Source organism: Caloenas nicobarica, chromosome 2 (assembly GCF_036013445.1).
Source record: "Caloenas nicobarica isolate bCalNic1 chromosome 2, bCalNic1.hap1, whole genome shotgun sequence".
Classification (NCBI taxonomy): domain Eukaryota; kingdom Metazoa; phylum Chordata; class Aves; order Columbiformes; family Columbidae; genus Caloenas; species Caloenas nicobarica.
In genome coordinates, this window is record NC_088246.1 from 71,018,045 (window position 1) to 71,036,150 (window position 18,106).

At 48.5% G+C, this 18,106-nt stretch overlaps 1 protein-coding gene across 8 annotated transcripts in view; it reads right to left on the reverse strand.

Annotated features, from left to right (window-relative positions):
• Positions 1–3,209: 3,209 nt before the first annotated feature.
• The window catches only part of ATXN1 (ataxin 1), a 417,571-nt gene continuing 402,674 nt past the window's right edge, over positions 3,210–18,106 (reverse strand). For 6 of the 8 annotated variants that reach the window (XM_065630264.1, XM_065630260.1, XM_065630257.1 and 3 more), the window contains 3 exons: positions 13,477–15,523; positions 6,472–6,979; positions 4,470–4,657 (listed from right to left, as the gene is read on the reverse strand). In XM_065630264.1, the coding sequence (XP_065486336.1) occupies positions 4,608–4,657; positions 6,472–6,979; positions 13,477–15,363 (2,445 nt within the window). In that variant the 5' untranslated portion in view covers positions 15,364–15,523 and the 3' untranslated portion in view covers positions 4,470–4,607. Of the gene's footprint in view, positions 4,376–4,469; positions 6,980–13,476; positions 15,524–18,106 lie in introns of those variants that run through there. The other 2 variants (XM_065630258.1, XM_065630265.1) reach the window with 2 other exon arrangements.

An 18,106-nucleotide genomic window follows, 5' to 3' on the forward strand; every position in this document is an offset into this window, starting at 1 on the left:
CTCAGAAACTGCTTCAGGATCCTCTCCTTTTGGCTTCTGAAAAAACATCGGTCTCATCATCTGTGAAGACCATCACTGGAAACGTGATCTGTGTGACTGACTGCTCCCCAGCAGCTCCAAAAGTGGAGCCCAGGGGGAGAGGGGGCAGTGACGGGGCTCAGAAGGCTGGGTCACCTGGGGTATCGCTCTGCTGCTAGCGCTGGGCTAGGATCCCTTGTTAGGAGCACTTCTTGCTCAGGGTTATACTCTTTGGGTTTCGTCTGCAACAGGAAGTGCTGAAAAAACATGGAACAGCATCCCAGAGGGAGGAAAAACAAAACCGGGACCGAAAGGCTTCAGCAGGAACCAAGCAGGTTGCGCTCAGCCGGCAGCGGCTCGACAGCCAAGGGCTGCTGCGGCACCACAGCCCCGGCAGAGCCCCCACATCGCGGCTGCCCCAGCCCTACTGGCCAAGGGCACAGCCAAGGCCTCCCTCAAAACCAGCCTTGCCCCATGGGCTGCCAGGGGCCCCCCTGGCGCAGGCAGGAGAGACTTAAAGCCAAAACGCAGCTGGAGAGCAAGACTCTGGTTTTGCACAGTAGCCACCCTTTGAAGTGCCTGGGAGCCGCACTCAAGAACTGCTGCTCCAGGGTGTATTTTCAGCACAGGAATAAACAAGTGTGAAGCGTGACTCCATTCCCCAGAAATGGGACCCATGTAATACGAACAGAAAATTAAGCACAGTCGTTCTTTAAAAGCCTTTTAAGTAATAATTCTTCCTGGCCAAGGCCAATACAAATCAGATCATCTAGACATGACATTTTCTATATACAAAAAACATGTAACTTTTCAACCTTTCTCTGCTTTTGTATTTAAAAACTTTTTTTTTTTTTACAAACATGGTACGAAACTCACTGTTCAAACAGAGCCATCTCTTTTTCAAACACTGAATGAATCATTCCAACATTCATTTTTCTTTTGTGCAATTTTTTAAAACATTACCTGTACTCCTCAATGTGAGTGCTTCAAAAAAAGTTTCTATTTTTAATAAGCTTCTCAAATTAGGTTTACATCAAAAAATATTCCCACAAGGTATAGTGCTACAAGAAAAGATCCTATCAGTAAAGGTAACACATCTGAAGCGAGGTCGTCTATGTAAAAGAAATTGAACTCTGGAGTAGAGGTGTGCAACGCGTTTGGAATTTCCCTATTGACACAAAGCAAGGCTGTCCTCAGGACAGGGAATCAAGTAGACATGTAGGCATACGTGTAAAAAAAAATCCACACATATTTATTTGTGTGCAAACAGACACTTCTGTGTGTGCACGTATGCGTTATCTGCATCAACAAATTCTCATTTTGCCATGTATTTTAGGATTTGGGGGGGTGGGAGGGTTGGGTAAACCAGAGGAAAGGAGATTACTGCCTGCACTCTGGCGGTGCGCTCATCCCCCTTGCTTTTCACATCAGCACCGGCCAGAGCCTGGAGCAGGCTCTGCCGTCACCTGCGATGATGGGAAGGGAAGAAATGGAAATTATTTGTATGAGTGCATGTCCCATTTTGCCATTTGTTGAGTTCCTGGGACAGCAGAAGTGTTTCAACGGGCCAAATCCCTCCCCCCGGCCCGGGGCTTTCGCCCTGGTGAACCTGGACATACCCCAAGATTTTTCCAGCTGCCTGGTTAAGGTCAGGACGTGGCCCTGACTGAACCGAGCTGCAGTTTCACAAAGATTTATACACGTGCTTCTCAGTGAGCTCCTGAGCAGCCTTTGCCGGCCAGCCCGGCCCTCCCGCAAGCACATGCATAAGTGTTTGCAGAACCGGGTTCCAGACACGCAGAGCACTGCGCCAAGAGACCCCCCTCTTTGAAATAACACTATTAGTGTTTAAAAATATTGAGGATTCGCTCTCCTTGATACAGGAATTTTTTTTTTTTTTTTTTTTTAGCAGTTGCAAGTATTAACAGAATTTCACCGTTTCCATTTTACTACAACACACCTTAAAGTAAAATAAATCTCTGAATTTTCACGATAACCAACAGCTACAGTTTGCGCTGAGCATGCTGCTTTTGTATTGCCATCTAAACGAGATCTACAAAGTTTAAACCACAAGATGCAGGAAATCCAAACTTGTCTGTAACATTGTACATCCCTACTCCGGAGCAGTAAAAGTGCTGCTTCTGGTCACATCAGTGTACCACACATATGCCAGCCCCATCCCTGAGTAAAAGGTGTGAAAGGTTTCTAAATGTTCCTTGATTTAAGGGAAATGAGAGTAGTGATGCCACTTCCCCACGCCGAGAAAATGACGGGAACAACAGGTCAAATGAAGCGACAGCGGGATGAAGGAATTGAAGGAATAAAAAAAAAAAGGAACGTGTGTGTGTGTCCCCCTCCTCCCGAGGTCTGCGTTTCCGAGGGAAAGCGAGCCCAAGGGCAACGCACGAAATGGTAAAACAGGTTAACTGCGACTCCGATTTGGGTCTCGACCAGAGGACTTGAGGTAAGTGACGTGAAACTCAAATTCCCCGTGATGTGGCCCAGACGAACTGAAACAATGCCTAAGTTAAACACTATAAGGAACAGTCACTTTATATATATAGATATATAGATAGATTAGATAGATAGACAGATAGATTTTTTTTTTTTTTTTTAGAAATCCCTATAAAGAGGTTCTTGTTTTATTTTTCTTTGCCCTGACTAATTTCTTGGTGATCGTATGCATTTCGTTGTAAACTAAATAGGCCTGCTGAAAAGAAAGAAAGAAAGAAAAAAAAAAAAAGACAAAAAGAAAACCTATTGTCAGTTACTATTGCCAAGTGGACGCCGCGCAGCAGCAGCAGCGTCTAAACCTCCTCCTTCAGCTTTGCCTCAGCATCTCCGTGCCCGCGAGTGGTATTTTTGCCTGTGCCCAGGGACTGATGGTGCTTCCCGGGCGGGGGACTCACTTCCAGGGACGCTCAGTGCTGGGGGGAGAGGCAAAACATCCCCGTTTTGCAAAGGACTTGGTCCCGGGGGGGATTTTTCTCTCCTCGGGGGGAGTCGGGTCTTGCCTGCGTGCCACCCTCCGCCTGGTCAGCACACAGACATTAATACATCTTTTTTTTTTTTTCTTTTTTCTTCCTGGATCTTTCTTAACATCAAATACAAAAAGGGTTGGTGTTTCCCGGGGCAAGGGATGCTTCACCCTTAACACATTATTTTGCGGGGGGGGGCGGGTAGGAGGATAGGGAGCTATTCATAGTGGAAAAAAAAAAAAAAAAAAAGGAACAAAGAAAGAAACCATTAAAAAAAAAAACAAAGCCAGGGGAAATCAGAAGTGGGTATGAGATCTAGCAAACACCGCACGGGTGAGTCTAAGTTGGCACATAAAGTATTGCACATCCTACAAAAGCCAAAGCACGGAAAGGGACAATTGTTTGCAAAGAACCAGTTATTTCAGAATTCCCCGGTCTGAAATACAAGCACAGAACTAATACATTCCTATTGCTCCAAACGTATTTTTTTATTATTATTATTTTTTTAGTGTTAGTTGAATAGATCCAGTCAGTTTAATAGCCGCTGCTTCCTTATTAACCACAAATGTGTATGCGTATGGTTTCACTTGAGATTTTTTTTTTTTCGAGTATGAAGTACAGAAATAGTGGTACGACTGTGAACTAAAATCTGTAATTCTTTCTATTCCTTTACCATCAAAGCTTAAAAACAAAACAGGAAACAAAACGAAACAATAAATTGCAAGTGCCCTGAGCAGAGTATATGGAAGATTAAGCAACTTCTCTGAGCAGAAATATTAACAGATAAGCACTAACTAAGCAGTGTGACTGTGAGAAGAAACCCACTCAGCTATTTGGTAGCCCGCCGAGAGGTTAATAAAATTCAAGGAAATTCAAGAAAAGTTTCAAGCTATTTTAAATGTATTTCAACTTTTTGGTGCACCCCAGAATATGGTATAAAAACGATTAGTTCTGGTGTGAGCTAAATTTCAAGTAACAGAGTCAAAGCTGGGGTTCGGGGTTAACATTTCTTCTCTTAAATAAAAGGACTGTATTTTAGGGGAGAGGGAAAACAAGATTTTAAATAACTTTGTTTACTTTAGGTCACTGCTTTTTCTAATGACGGGACTTTAATATTTCCTTTTCTCCCCATCCGTACAGCTTCTCCAGAGCTACCTGCAGGGTGTCGAGCTCGCCCACCAAAGCCGACGGCGCAAACGCTCGCTCCTGCCAGGCCCAAGCGCTCGCTGTCCCCGCGGCTGGGGATCCCGCCAAAGGGATCTTTCCAGGGGCAGCAACAAAAGACTCCAGCGCTCAGCCCCACGGTGCTTCATCCCTGCACCTCGCCGGGACTCCTGCAGGAGAGGGGTGCACAGCACCCCAAAGGATCCGGCCCCAACCTGGCGAAAAGGAAAGACTGAACGGCGTGAATCCCTCCCTCCCCGCCTCCCCCCCCGCCCCATCCCATCCCCATCCTACTTGGTTTGTACCAAACTCTTGAGATCTCGCCTTCCCAATGGAAAACCATGCAATTAAAATAACAAATAATAATAATAAAATAACAATAGGTTTGTTTTCAAAACAAACAAACACCTTGCTTACGTATAGAAATGTTTCTTGTGGAAAACTCTCTCAGCAAGTCTGAAGAAAGATTCTCAGAGCTGTCCCGGTAGGACCTGGTTCTGTGTGGTAGATACGGTAGAAAGACCAAAAATGAACTCTGAAAGGAACGTAACCCTATGAAATGGCCTAGAGCATAGGCAGGTTAGTGAGAAATTGCTACATTTGTTTATGCTCTTTCAGACCCCCCCTAACCCACAACATTATTAGGTAAAAACTGCAGGAATACCACACAAATGATAAACTCAAGATGTGCAAATTGCAAGATTCTTTAAAGTCCATCTTTTTCAAAAACACTGGACAATGATTTTTTTTTCCTCTTTCCTTTTTCCTTTCTCTTATTTTTTTTAATTATCTGTCAGCTCACATATGCCTTTAACTCTTTCTCAAGCATTAAAGTTTAAAAAGTGCCTCCTATTAAGTAGTCCTTTGTGGACAATGACTGTCACATACTAGTTCAATAATTCACATTCATCCCTTTGAAACCACATTAAAACTTTCAGCATCTTGCCTGTGAGAAAACTTTACATAGTTGCATGTAGTTACAGTGTTGAAGAGATTTGTTTGTTGTTGTTGTTGTTGCTTTCTGAGCAGATTGAAGTGAGATACAGTACGTACTGAGTGTTAGACCAGGATGCTCAGTAATAAAGTGTGAACAGCATTTTAAGTGCTTAAAGACATTCTAGGTTCATCTCCAACAGCGGATTCCTGTGTCACACCGAAATTTGAACAAAAAGTGGCACCAGTTGTCCATAATCATGAACTCAAAACAGTACTAGAGTTAAAGACAAAGGATTTGCAACCTAACTGCGAACAATGGATGCCTGTTATCTCCCAGGGGCAGTACGCGTCTACCTTGTGGAAGCAAATGTCAATGGCGTAACCCGGTCGGTTTGTCTAACACTGCACAGCAACAGGAGCGAGCCTGAGCCAGGCGCACCTGCGGAGCCGGAGGCCTCCTCACCCACACCCACGCACACCCACGACACGCACACCCACCCGCCCCACCGCCCTGAAGGAAAACCTTGCAGGGCGACCGGAGCAAGAGCCTGTACAGCCTCCCCGTCTGCTGACTCCGGGCAATGGAACTGCACTAGCAAGCAGAAAGGAAATGTTGGTGTGGCAGTTGCTTTAGGAATAAAAATCAGTGCAGTCAGACCCCATGGGGGGAAAAAATATATATATACATATACACACACAAATATATATATATATATATATATACTGTAGAGCCTTGATTAAGTGTTGGCTTGTTGTTGAAAACATCCGATCCTTTTCAAGAACACCTGTGACCTGTGGGTGGTGTCCTCAACATCCACCTTGGGTGAGGAAACCTCTTCGCCAACCCAACACAGAGCCCCAGTCCCTCCTCGGGACTGGTGCACGCACACACACGCACACACACACCCCCGCCCCCACGCCTGACACGCGCCTCTGCTACAGCTCCCTTCTCCTCACCTCCCTCCAGAAAAAAAACTAGAACAGGAACCAAAACAACAAAACGAAAACAAAAGAAACAGCGACAAAAAGGAAACAAAATCACAGCTGGACCCTGTCCTACACGAGGTGTTAGAAAACAGGAGCCATGACAACACATTCATTTCCACTAAGGGTGTGTGAAGCAGATACTGCCCCTTCCGTAGCTCTCGATAAACCTAGTCACTGACAAACACTTGTGGAAAAACATATGCACCAGTCTCCTGCATAATACCAGCTGCAACTATAACAACAAGGTTATAACATAAACCTAAAATAAGATGATAACATGTAAATACTGGGTTATTTAGTCTACAGTACAGTAATCTGGATAAAAATGACAAGGGATAGCCTAATTTCCTTTCCCCAAACAACTTTTACTTTCCTACGTTGGATCGACCTTCAATGCAAATCTTAACCTCCTGAGGAATAAAAGAAGGCTTGGGAAGAGTCAAAGGTGGCTCCTCTTCTGATTTCTCTAGTTTTCGTGTTTCGGGGGCTGACCACCTCCTCTTCCTCGTTGCCGGGGGCTTGCTGGGTTCTGTTTTGGTGAGCAAAGGTGCTGCAGGCAATCCTATTTTGTCCGGAAACTTCAGTTCACCATTCTCAGCTAACATCTGTGCGCTTCCCTGATTAATCCCGTTTTCCTGCTCCACACACCTGTGTCTACTTCCAGCTAGACTGTCATTCTTTGAATGCTTCAGCAAGATACTAGCTGAGTCCACCGGCTGGCCCTTTTTAATAGAGCCGTTCTTCAGGTTCTTGAGCGTGAGAGATATGCAGACGTCCCCCACCGAGAGTTTGGAGCATGGCAAATCAAAGAGATGGCTGGTTCTCTCGGGGCAGCAGGATGACCAGCCTTGTCCAAATACAAAAAAAGGGTATTCTACCAAGACTTCCACGCTGACCTGCAGAAAGAGAGGGGACAACAGAGAGAGAGACAGAGAGAGAAAGAAGGGAGAGCATGAGATCACCTGTATGCCCTCACGCACGTTGCGCGGCAGACGGCGCTTGCCGCGGGGGAGAGAGACGAAACCGAAATTGCGAAAGCGCTGCTCAGGTTCTGCAAAATCAGTGCATTGACCAGTGGACTTCACGCCTGTCCTTTTCACACAAGTGTTAATGGTTTCTCTGAGCTTGGCGTTTCTTAGCACAAGGCCTCGGTGGGAACCGAGCTTTACCTTTATCCAGCTGCTCAGAGAGGCATAAGAGGCAAAACGGCTTTGGCACCTGGCAAACTCCTTTCCCCACTGTACCCTTGTGGTACCTAGAGCCTGTCATCTACGTCTAAAGACACCTTCCAACCAGAAGACGGTTTAAGGGAAGCTCCCCAAGGCTGCAAGAGGCTCCGGCTCCTGCCCCCAGTTCTGAGGCACCATTTCCCAAATGACCACGGAAACGTCATCCTGATCTCCACCCATACAAGCATGTACTTACCAGCCTGAAACACATGAAGCACGCTGATGGTAACCACGAGCACGTACAGAGTTGTAGCCGTAAGAGCGGCGAGTGTGAACCCACCACCCCCCAGCAGTCCTGTTCCCAGTCCAGTTTCTTCCTTCTCACACCTGCTGTCCCACCCTGCAGCTGAGTTCACCTCCTTGCGCTCCCTCAGGGAAAGGATCATCTGTCCTCCTCCTTCTGCAGCTCCTGCACTGAGTCTCCTTTTCTGCTCTGTCTCCTCTCCCCAGCACTTCAACAGCACATCTGGTTACGAACCCTATCGAACCATCTTACAGGGAGCTGCAATAGCCAGGAGAACAGACCACCAACAGCTGCCCGCTGGTCCTTGACCTTGCAGATGCCAGGCCCTGAGGTACCAACATGATAGAGCACCTAAACACCCGCTTATCTTCGCAGGTGTCAGCACTCCAGCGCTCGCTGCATGGCGCTGTGTCTGCGGGCTCCGTCAGTTGATGTGGGCCCATGCAAGCCACAACCCACGGGGCCAAGCCCCCACCCGGCGCCCACCCATGAGGGCTGGAAATTCTGACTAGTACGTTTTAAAAATGGGGCGCGTGTTTTTAACTTGCTGTGCAGAACACCAATACGGTCTGCAACTCCACGAGGGTGGCTTATGCTGAAGGCAGATAGCTACTGCTCTGCTCCCAAGGTCCCTGTTTCCTATGGAGCTCTTCTCCGGCGTGGGGGGCGGGATCCTGCTCTGATGGTGTAACCATCTCCTGCCACTCCACCTGCCCAGCACGGCAAGCCACTGTACAAGGAATTTTGAAAGGAGCGGTTTAGAGGCACAAGATACTCCCCAAAACATCAATTTCTGTCATATTAAACCTCTTCCGACCAGAACTGTCTGCCAACAGCCAGCTACACACGTGGCAAGAGTGGAAAGGGACCTGACTCTAGGCCTGGTTTATGCTTTGAAGCGTAAGTGGGGTGAGGTAACCATGCAAGACCCATCCTTCAATGTTGTTGGGTAGAAACACTTAAGTGCCAGGATTTGCAGAAATATTTGGCCAGAGTTTGGGATCCCTATTCCACACATATTCATCTCAGTAAGATGTCTGACTGGGAGAACTGGTGAATATCCAGTACCTCCCACGGACTTAAATGGAAACTGCTGTTTACTCAGAGCTGTAGGCTTCTCTCCGGGCTTGGATCATCTGGTAGACACAGTTTTCTTCTTTATATTGCTATGTTTCTCCTCTTCCTTCCTTCCTTCCTGCCTGCTATATTTTTTTTCTTTCTTTTTATACTTTCCCATCCTTGTCGAAAGCTATTTGTATCTGTGGGAATCATACATGCTTGTGTGCATTATCCTCACTGACACACAAGTTCCTCTTGATGTGAACACGCTTCCACAGCACGTTACTTTTTTTTTTTTTTTTTTTTAATGTGGCATCCAAAACATTTGCCTGAACTGTCAGTCACTGAAACAAATCCTAGAATTGGTGGTGGTGATCATGAATAATACCAGGTAATAAAGACTGTGAAACGCTGGATTTTCCATGAGCTGGTCACAGTGTGCATGTACCACTATCAATTTGAAATGGCTTCTCTCACAGATTATCAGGCCCTTTTTCAGCTGGCTGCTTCTGGATTCAGCTAATTTGGGATTTAAGGCAACCACTCTCTACGAGCAATAGTAGTCAAAGACTTCTTAAGTACAAAAGTTCAGTAAAAACACCCCCACATAATTTTTTTCTGTCCACTGCGTTAAAACAGAAACAATTAATTTGAAACACTCCTTCCCTCAATATCTTGTCATGATTATTGTAGGAGAGAAAGAAGTGTGGAACTTGTTTTCCAACTACTAAGACAATAAAACAAGAAACCAAAATGTTGGTCCCTCTTCAAGCACACTGAGGCTCTACTGCAAGCTACATTTCTATTTCTTTTTCTTAAGAATGATTAGCGAAAACCCCCAAACTCTTCAGTGCAGCCACTGAATATCTGCAATTTTCTATAACCCTTTATAATTGTATTTCTCAGCCAAACCCGGTAGGTAAGGCAGGCAATTCAGACTGCTCAGGAAACCGTGGATGGAGCTGAACACGGATGCTAAGCGCTGGAAGATCTGATGCCCAAGAAATACCTTTCCCATCATTCAGAAGCAGGGCAACTTTAGTCTCGGGGCTCGCTGCTGCAACCAACGTGACAAGCACTAAATCAAAAGGTACCTAATAGCAGTGGCTCATGTGAGCTGTATTTTAATAGATGTAAACATACATTTTCCAATTGTTTTTCTCTCCGACATTATTAAAATGTGATGAAACTAGGAGTGGCAGGCTGGAAACAAAGAGGAGGAAGCGGTTCTAGAAACCACGTGCAATTAAGCGGTGGAGCTCTCTGCTCAAGGTGGCTTCCCTGTGGGTGCTGAGAGACTCCTCAGGTCCAAAACACAACTGTGTGGATTCGTGGAACAGAAGCTATCTCTCTCCTGCAGAGAGAAGACTCTGCAGTGCCGCCTTCCCACACAATCTCCCCTACTCTGAGACTTTGGGACTCCTGATCTTCCCACCACTCTGAAAACCACCAAAGTTCTTATCTGCTGCACTCCCAGAATTCAGTAACACGTATCCAAAGACAGACCACAGCTGCCCCATCACTTGGAGAAACAAGGACTTATTGCCCCTGTGACAAGGGGCCGTGGAGACCACAAGAGGGAAAGGCTGGGAGAGATCTCCATCTGCATTAGCAAACTGAGTCAACGTCTCTCTTTCTGTGCCTGTTACGGTGCCAAAGATAATGAAAAGGAGAGCACGGAGTAAAAGAAAAAGTAACTGGTCTGCGTGAATGCAGAGATATAAGGGGAAAACTACACTAGATGATGATCTAAAAAAATATGCACTAAACTAAACTAGTTAGGGCTACTAACTACATGATCTAATGGGACTTTCCATCTCTAGTGTCTATGATACTGTTTCTTAAAAAAAGAAAAATTAAGAACTGTATGTTCATCTTTTCTTTTTAAGATGTACTTTAGGAATAACTAGGAACTGAAATGCAGGGATGAAAGCACACATTTCAGAAAACTTATTTTGCATCTCCTGTGTGTTTTGACCTTAATATCAATGGAGGCGAATTACTGGCTTCCGCTTGTTCCTGGCAGCAAAAGAAAGGACAAGTAATAATGATGAACATGTTACTACAAGAATAATATGTGGAATTGCAAAGAGATGCAGATCTGTAGGTCTTTTCCTTTAGGCAACCTGAATGCAGATGAGTAACAGCTGGACTTTGGGTTCTGGTCCAGTTGATACTTGACTTCTCGCTAATCCAGAGTAGGGATGCTGTGAAATGGAAACCTGGCCTCCCTCCAGGGCTAAGGCCAGTTATTTCAGTGAAAAGGCATGTAGCTTTAGGTCGGTTAATTTTCCTCTGGGTTTCCATACCTGGGAGAGGGTTGGATTCTCCAGGTGACTGGAAGATGGGGAAAGGAGGGAGGACAACCTCTTTCGGCCCAAGTGCTGTGCTGGGGGGGGGCGCAGCTCTGGGCTTGCAGTGACACGATACAATAGCAGCTGCGTGGTGCCTCCCTGTTTACATTACGGTTGTATATACTCAGCTAAAAATAATCTCCTACCTCTGTCCCTCAATTGGCAAGAAGACTAGCTAATGTTTGCAGAGTCTGAAAATACAAATTCATCAATATTATAATGACTTCCCAGAGACGCCTGGGAGGAGTACGTAAGTAAGCCAAAGCTAATGATAACAATGCTATTTTTGATATGGCACTTACTCTTTACAACTTACAGTCCCTTGCTAATACTGTTTGAAAAGCTCCCTCCTTCCAGAAGTATGCATGCAACTGAAACTTGATTGTAATGAAATACCTTGCGAAGCTACACACGCAGATATATCCCCACTGTACTCTGGAGTCAAAGCAGCACCACTGAATACTGTTCTTTCAACAAGGAGACTAAGCCCTCTTCGTGCAGGCAATTTTTTAACGAGCAATGACTGCCGCATGCCTGCTAATAAGACTAAATGCTTTCTTATAGCCACGTCAGGCTGCGGGTGAGGTCACTGGAGGCTTCAAGCATGGAGAAACGATCTCTCTCTCTCAACTCGGGCAAGGGAAAAACGGCAGAGCCGTCCCCGCTATGCAGGGCCGCAGCTGATCTGGGAAGAGACCCAAGTCCTGGAATCTGCAGGAAACCTAAATTAAACCCCTGTTTCTAATCATATCTCTACGTGACTCGCCCTCCATTCTGGAAGCATCCCCCGTGGGAAACACAGCTGGGGAGTATTTTGGCAGCGATGATGTCAGCCCGCTCCTGATAGGCAGAATCCTCCGTGAGGTGACACTTTGCTGGGTGAGACCCGTGTGCCTGGGCCTGGATTTTTACAGCCTCAGACTCGGTTTGCTTTCTGCCAGAGGATGGCAGTCCACCCCCTTGCAAAGGCACTCCTCCTGGAGCCTGGAACTGCAACACATCCCCTGCGCTGACAGATCTGCGAACCAGACATGACACAAATGCTACCTGCTAATTTGTACCTCTTCTGCTGGTGCAGAGATCGGTGGCCCGGCTGCAGGAAGAGAAACGAGAGCAAGATGAAAATTGCAGATGGGAGATTGCTGCCTTTGAAATCTCATTATTCAAGGCACCGGCGCAAATTATAGGAACTGGTCCTGATCCAAGGACGGTTCCTCTAATAATGAGGCCTGAGATGCACCAAAATACAGTTGAGTGGTGGGGAAAAAATCACGTCTTTATACTGAAAGCACCAGAGGCCCAACTTCTATCAGCTGTGCAGATGCACACACATACATGAACAAAACCACACAGGGAATCTGCACGTTTGACATGAGAAAGGGGATGTGCCACATGTAGTGATATACCATGTGTGTGCAACGGGGGAAGGACTGGCCACAGACTGCTGTGACTGTAAGAAAATTTTTGTGTAATCCGTTTCTTGGTACCGTTGCTGTTTGTTTTTCTTCTCCAAACTGTCAGCCTGCGGTGCTTTACTACACGTGTCAGCGTCCAGCTCCTCCCTCCCTCTCTCTCATTCTGGTTCTCCAGCACTGACGGTGCAGCATCAGGGTTGCAGATGCTGCAGTTCGCAGCACTCAAAACCACACCAAACAGATTTGCAACAGGATTACTTAAAATGAGTACCTCTAGGAAGCAAAATGCTATCCAGTGTTATCTGAACTGCTCCAGCCTCATCACAGCAGAATCTAAATCGCCCAGAAAATGGACAGCATCAGGATAATGCTTTATGATCAGTATGTACTCATGCTCAACCTAAAAATACCTTTGGAAAGATACAGGTTTTCTTCCTACATTTGGAACCAACGAGAAACTAAGGTCAGAAGCACAGCCTGCCCAACCACCTAGATAGTTTTTCTTTCCAAATTACCCTCAAACAAACAGTTTACGTGAACTGTGCAGTGTTTAAACTACCCACAACAGAAACCTCAGTAAAACTCTGTAGTGCACATCAGTAACCTACATGTGTGATGGAGCCCTTCCCAGGTAGCTCCAAGTTTTTAAGCCATGGAAATTCACTGCTTTGTGCCCTACCTGTGAAGGGTAGGACTTGAGCTGAATCTAACCTGAGCTTTCTAGTGTGGAAGGTAAAAATCACCTATCAAAATGCAAAATATATCCTCTTGTACTGCTTACATCATTTTATATTTTAATGAAAAAACATGAAGAGAATGTAATTCTTCCTGTGGGTTCTCTGGCTATAAGAAAGACCCGGTTTATATCCAAGGGACTAAATTTATCATCAGTGTGACCTTGATGGCTTCCCTGGCATGGTGATGGGGATGATTTTGGGACCAGAGTTGGTCTCACTGATGGATGTAAAAAATGAAGAACCAACCTTGCACAGACCCAAAGTGACTGAGATGCGCTGAGAAAAGCTGCACCCGAGGGGGCCACAGCATGCGCCCCAGTCCAACCCACCCCACCCCATCATGCGCTGCCATTACCTGTGCTCGATGCTCCCCCACCGCAAACTGTATCACGGCAATGCCTGGGCTATGGCTGTCTTCAATCCTCTCCACAGTGCTGGAGTCTATTTTCAGGTCGTTGCTAATTTCCGCGCTCTGTATGAAGTCTTCTGTTTTCAAGTCCTCTACTTTCTTTAGCTCCCCGTTGGCCAGCTGAATGATGGACCCCTTCATGAAGTACGGGGGCAGCGTGGGAGGCGCGGCGGCAGCGGGGGAAGCGATGGACTGCACCACGGGCAGGTGGATCTGCGCCTGCACCATGGTGGCCTGGTAGGCAGGCTGGGTGGTGAGGGGCTCCGCGCTGAAGTTCTCGCTCTTGGGGACGGCGGTGGTGACGAACGTGTGAGGCACTGCTGCAAACTGGGGAGACGACGTGACGATGGCAGGCGCCACTCCCGACGGCTCGACGTCCGCGCCGCCGACCGGTATCAGCAGGGGCTGGGTGCCAGGGATCACCAGGTGCTGCGGCAGGCTGCCGGGGTACCCGATGGCTTGCTGCTGGCCGCTCAGGTAGCCGATCACCGGCGGCTGGGTCCCGGCGTAGAAGGCTGTCGCCGGCAGCCCAACGGGGAGTTGCTCAGAGGCGCTGTGGGTGGTCTGGATGACGGTGTGAGGGGACAGTGTGGCCACCGCCTTCACCCCCTCGTGGCCCAGAGCCTGCTGTGGAGACAAGGCATAGGACCGGTGGTGGGCTGGCTTTCCTAAGTGCAAGCTTCCCTTGTCATTGAGGGCTGAGGGAGAGGTCTCACGGTTGGTGGCCTGCTGCACCTCCATGTCCGCCGTGGGCGTGCTGCTGTTGGGGACCACCATGACGGAGGTTCGGACACCTGAGGAATCCCGCACGCCGTACTCGGCAGGGCTCGAGTGGACCACCACGTGCCTGGTCTCGTAATGATGGGGAGCTGGTTTATTGCCTGCTTTGACCAGACCCATGTCGGCAGAGGGTGAAATGCCGTACCTCCGGCTCTTCTCTATCTCGCCGTTCAGTACCTCCTTGGCCTGCATCGCCTGCAGCCGGCTGCTGTCAGGCTTCTTGGGGGTATCCCTGGTGATAAAGTGGCCCCCTGAGTCGGTGTACTGTACCACCACTTGGGAGGAAGGGCCGAGGGCGAGGGCGTGCGGGATTACTGTCTGATGGGGGTGCAGGGGGACTGGGATGGTTGGAGGAGAGACGTTTCTGACAGTGCTCTGGGAAGAGCTGGAAATGTGGACGTACTGGTTCTGCTGGGTGGGTGGAGGAGACCCGGCGGCGATCAGTCCAGGCGTCCTGACCAGGTGTGGCTCAACTTTGTGCCCTTGCTGGCTTAAGGTGCTCATGCTGGCCAGCAAAGTGGAATAAGCCTCCAGCTGGGAGCGCTGGGATGGAGTGGTCGCAACAGCCGTGGCCGCCGCCACAGCGCCGGTCGCAGAATTGGCTGTTGGGGAAATCAGCTGTGAGGGGATGAATCCGGTGTACGAGCCGCTGTACTGGGGCCCGACGAACTGGAAGGTGTGTTGCAGGTGTGTGTACTGCACGGGGGAAACGGGGGTCCCTGACTGGGAGAGGGCGGGCGAGTACACCGTGGGGAGAGTGGTGGAGGCTGGAACGGACCTGGGTGCGCTCGGTGTGGAATAGTCCAGCCCTGCAGACAGCGACTTGTGCAAACCCTGCGGCAAGCCCGCCTCTGCCGACGACGTCCCCCCGGGCCGGTGCCTGCCCCCCAGGCTGCCCTGGCCGCTGGGTGTGCTGGGGAGCCATGATAGGTTGTCCGCACGGTGGTTCTCGTTTGGCAGGACCGGCTTCACGTCCGAAGGCAGGCTGGTAGCAGGGATTTCTCGCTTCTTAGGTGGCAGGCATTCATTGCTCCGCTCTTGGTTGGATTTCATCTTTCGCCGTCCCCCCTCCACTGTGCTGGATTCACTGTCTGGCTGGCTCTGATTTCAGTCTGATAAACGGAAAGTCACATTTGATTTCTGCAAGGGATCCAGTGACTTCATGAGGAATCATCTCCCCGTGAGCACGATTCTCTGACGGCTCCTCTGGATTCTGCAATGAGAAGGTGGGCAAGTGAGGAGGGAGTCACACTGTCAGTGCTGGGAAATGAGAACAAACGAGCAGACGCCCCGAAACAGCGAGTAAAAGAAAAACCTCTGGAAAAAACAAAACTGGTCACGCATTGCCTCTCTCGTGTCAAGGAGCAGTTGACAGCTGCACTGCAAGCAGCAGCAAAAATCTGCTAACGCATCGCAAAAACAATGAAGACTTTATAGGCGGATCAGAAACTCTCTGGCCATAACTTGCCACATTTAGCAGTGGTCACTTATTTCCCAAGGCTCACTTTCTCCTTCCTCTGGGAAAACCCTCCATGTCTCTAAGGTGCCTGGTTCGCTCTTCCAGCCTCTCCTTCCCCTGCAACGATGACGTTGCCTTCACCCTGCCGTGTCCTAAAAAGCACAGGAGCGTGGCAGGGTGCCCTGAGGAACATGCACACGCAAAATATTTACGTTAGCAACAAGTAGCTATTAGTGGTGTGGAGGGAAGGTGGTGGGTCACTCCTGAACCTTTGAACCCCAGAGTCACCTGCGGGGTTACTTAATATCACACTGGGCACGGATTCGGAGGCAGCAGCTGCCCCTGTCGCCCCCCCCGGCCACGCCACGGCTCCTTACGGGCACACGTGCCCTTCATCTACCCGTCTGGCGATGAACCTCAGCCACACGATCTGTTTACAGCAGCAGCCCAGAGCCAGAGATGGATCTCAGCCAGGTTTTTAATGTGTGTTTTTTCCACCCCCCGCCCCATGCTTTGGACTCCTGCTGCTACTGCCACCTCACGCCCAGGTACCCGGGCAGGGGTCTACGCTGGGAGATGCCCCCCGTCCCAGGCAGGTCGGTCAGAATCAGGCACCGGCACCGTCTCCATCTCCACCGGGATCCCATCCCCTGGTTTCTTAGCGACTGCCAGACCAGGGAGAGGCTGCGGGTACCACAGTCATGGTCACGGCCACACGTCCAAACCTTGAGCAAACTCAGCCCTGGGGCTGCCTCTCTAGGACCGCCCAGAAAAGCACGTTTTGGTTTCCTAATCCACACCAGGAGCCCCCACCACTGTGAAAGCTCACTGTTTTATATTGGGCTGATTTTGTCCAAAGTAGTGATTGCTCTGCAATCACTTAATTCAGTGACTTCAGCCACCCAAAGGCGACAAAGTCAACAAAGTCTTCCTCACTCTTTCACTATCTGCTAAGGAAAACACCATAACCAAATCACATCATGGTTTGAAAAAAAGCAAAAGGAGCTGACAGTCTCCCCCTACCTTCCTGAAACCCGCCTCGCCTTCTCCCAAAACAAACTTTATGCATAGTGAAACTTTTCCCCAACGCTTGTCACCTGCATTTCTGGCTGTTTCGAAAGATAGGAAAGAATGGGTGCTAAGAAACTGTGCACCTCGCACAAGTGGCATCCTAACAAGAAAAGCGTGCATTATATGAAAGAAAGACGGAGAGAGAAAGAATTAAGAGTGGATGAGAAAGAAGATGGAAATAGCATATAGCCCACTATAAAGTGAATGCTGAGCAGCAGTAATGATACTTATGGCAAGTAATATTCCTTTGGGGGATTTCTTTCCCTGCTGCCTTGCTTCTAATGAACAATAAGCCTGATGTTTATATGCGTATACAGTACTTTGATGACATACTAGACTAAGATTAAACCTATCTTTAAGAGCACTCTTTACGTTTATGGTCCTCCAAGCTGCTGTAAGCCTGCAGGAAAAGTCCAAACCTAAGGGTTTGATACAATCAGTCTTAAGTTAATTATTCTGTTTTTTAAATATTGATAAACACCAATAGCCACAGAGCCTGCAGGGGGGTACAGCACTGTTTCAGGGCAGATTCCCTGGTTTTGAGGCGAGAGGGAGGACAAAAGGACTCAGGGCAGCTTCAGAAGAACAAAGGCCAGCAACACCTTGAGCCTGGCGGCTCAGGGGCAGCAGCGCCCCCCGAGAGGGGGCTCGGCACCGCTACCCCGACCCACCGGCACCACCGCCTCGGACAGGGTCCCCGCTGTATCAGCATGGGTTTTCCCCCTCCTCCTAGCAGTTGCTCAGCGTGTCTTGGCAACAGCTAAAATTATTATATTACACATGACTTACGGATTTTTATTTTTAAGTTTGACTAAAAATAAAATCGCGGAGCTCACATTTGCGCAGTCATCCTTGGGTAACTTTAGCTGGCTGTAGCCCTTCTGCCCCGGGCAGTCGGCTTTGGCAGGTCAGGCAGCAGCTCCAGGCCCAGACGGCCACCCGGGGATGCCATGGGGGGACGCCCTTGACACGAGGTGCTCGTCCCGCTCCCCTTGCCACCGGGAGCTCACGCTGGGCTGGGATCCTCCTTCTGTCTCTTGTGGCGATGGACACGAGCTGCAAACCCAGGATTTAAACACACTCTCATGGGGAAAAGCCGGGAGCAGAGGGTTGGCCCCTCTGCATGCAACAGAGCTGGGAGATTGTACATGGGAACCGAACAGGGCCAGTCTCTGCTGTGATGGACAAACAAGGCTCCCCTAAACTAGTTGTTGCAAAAGCCTGAGGTGTCTGGGTTCAGTTTTTCCACATCAAAAGTACCACTAT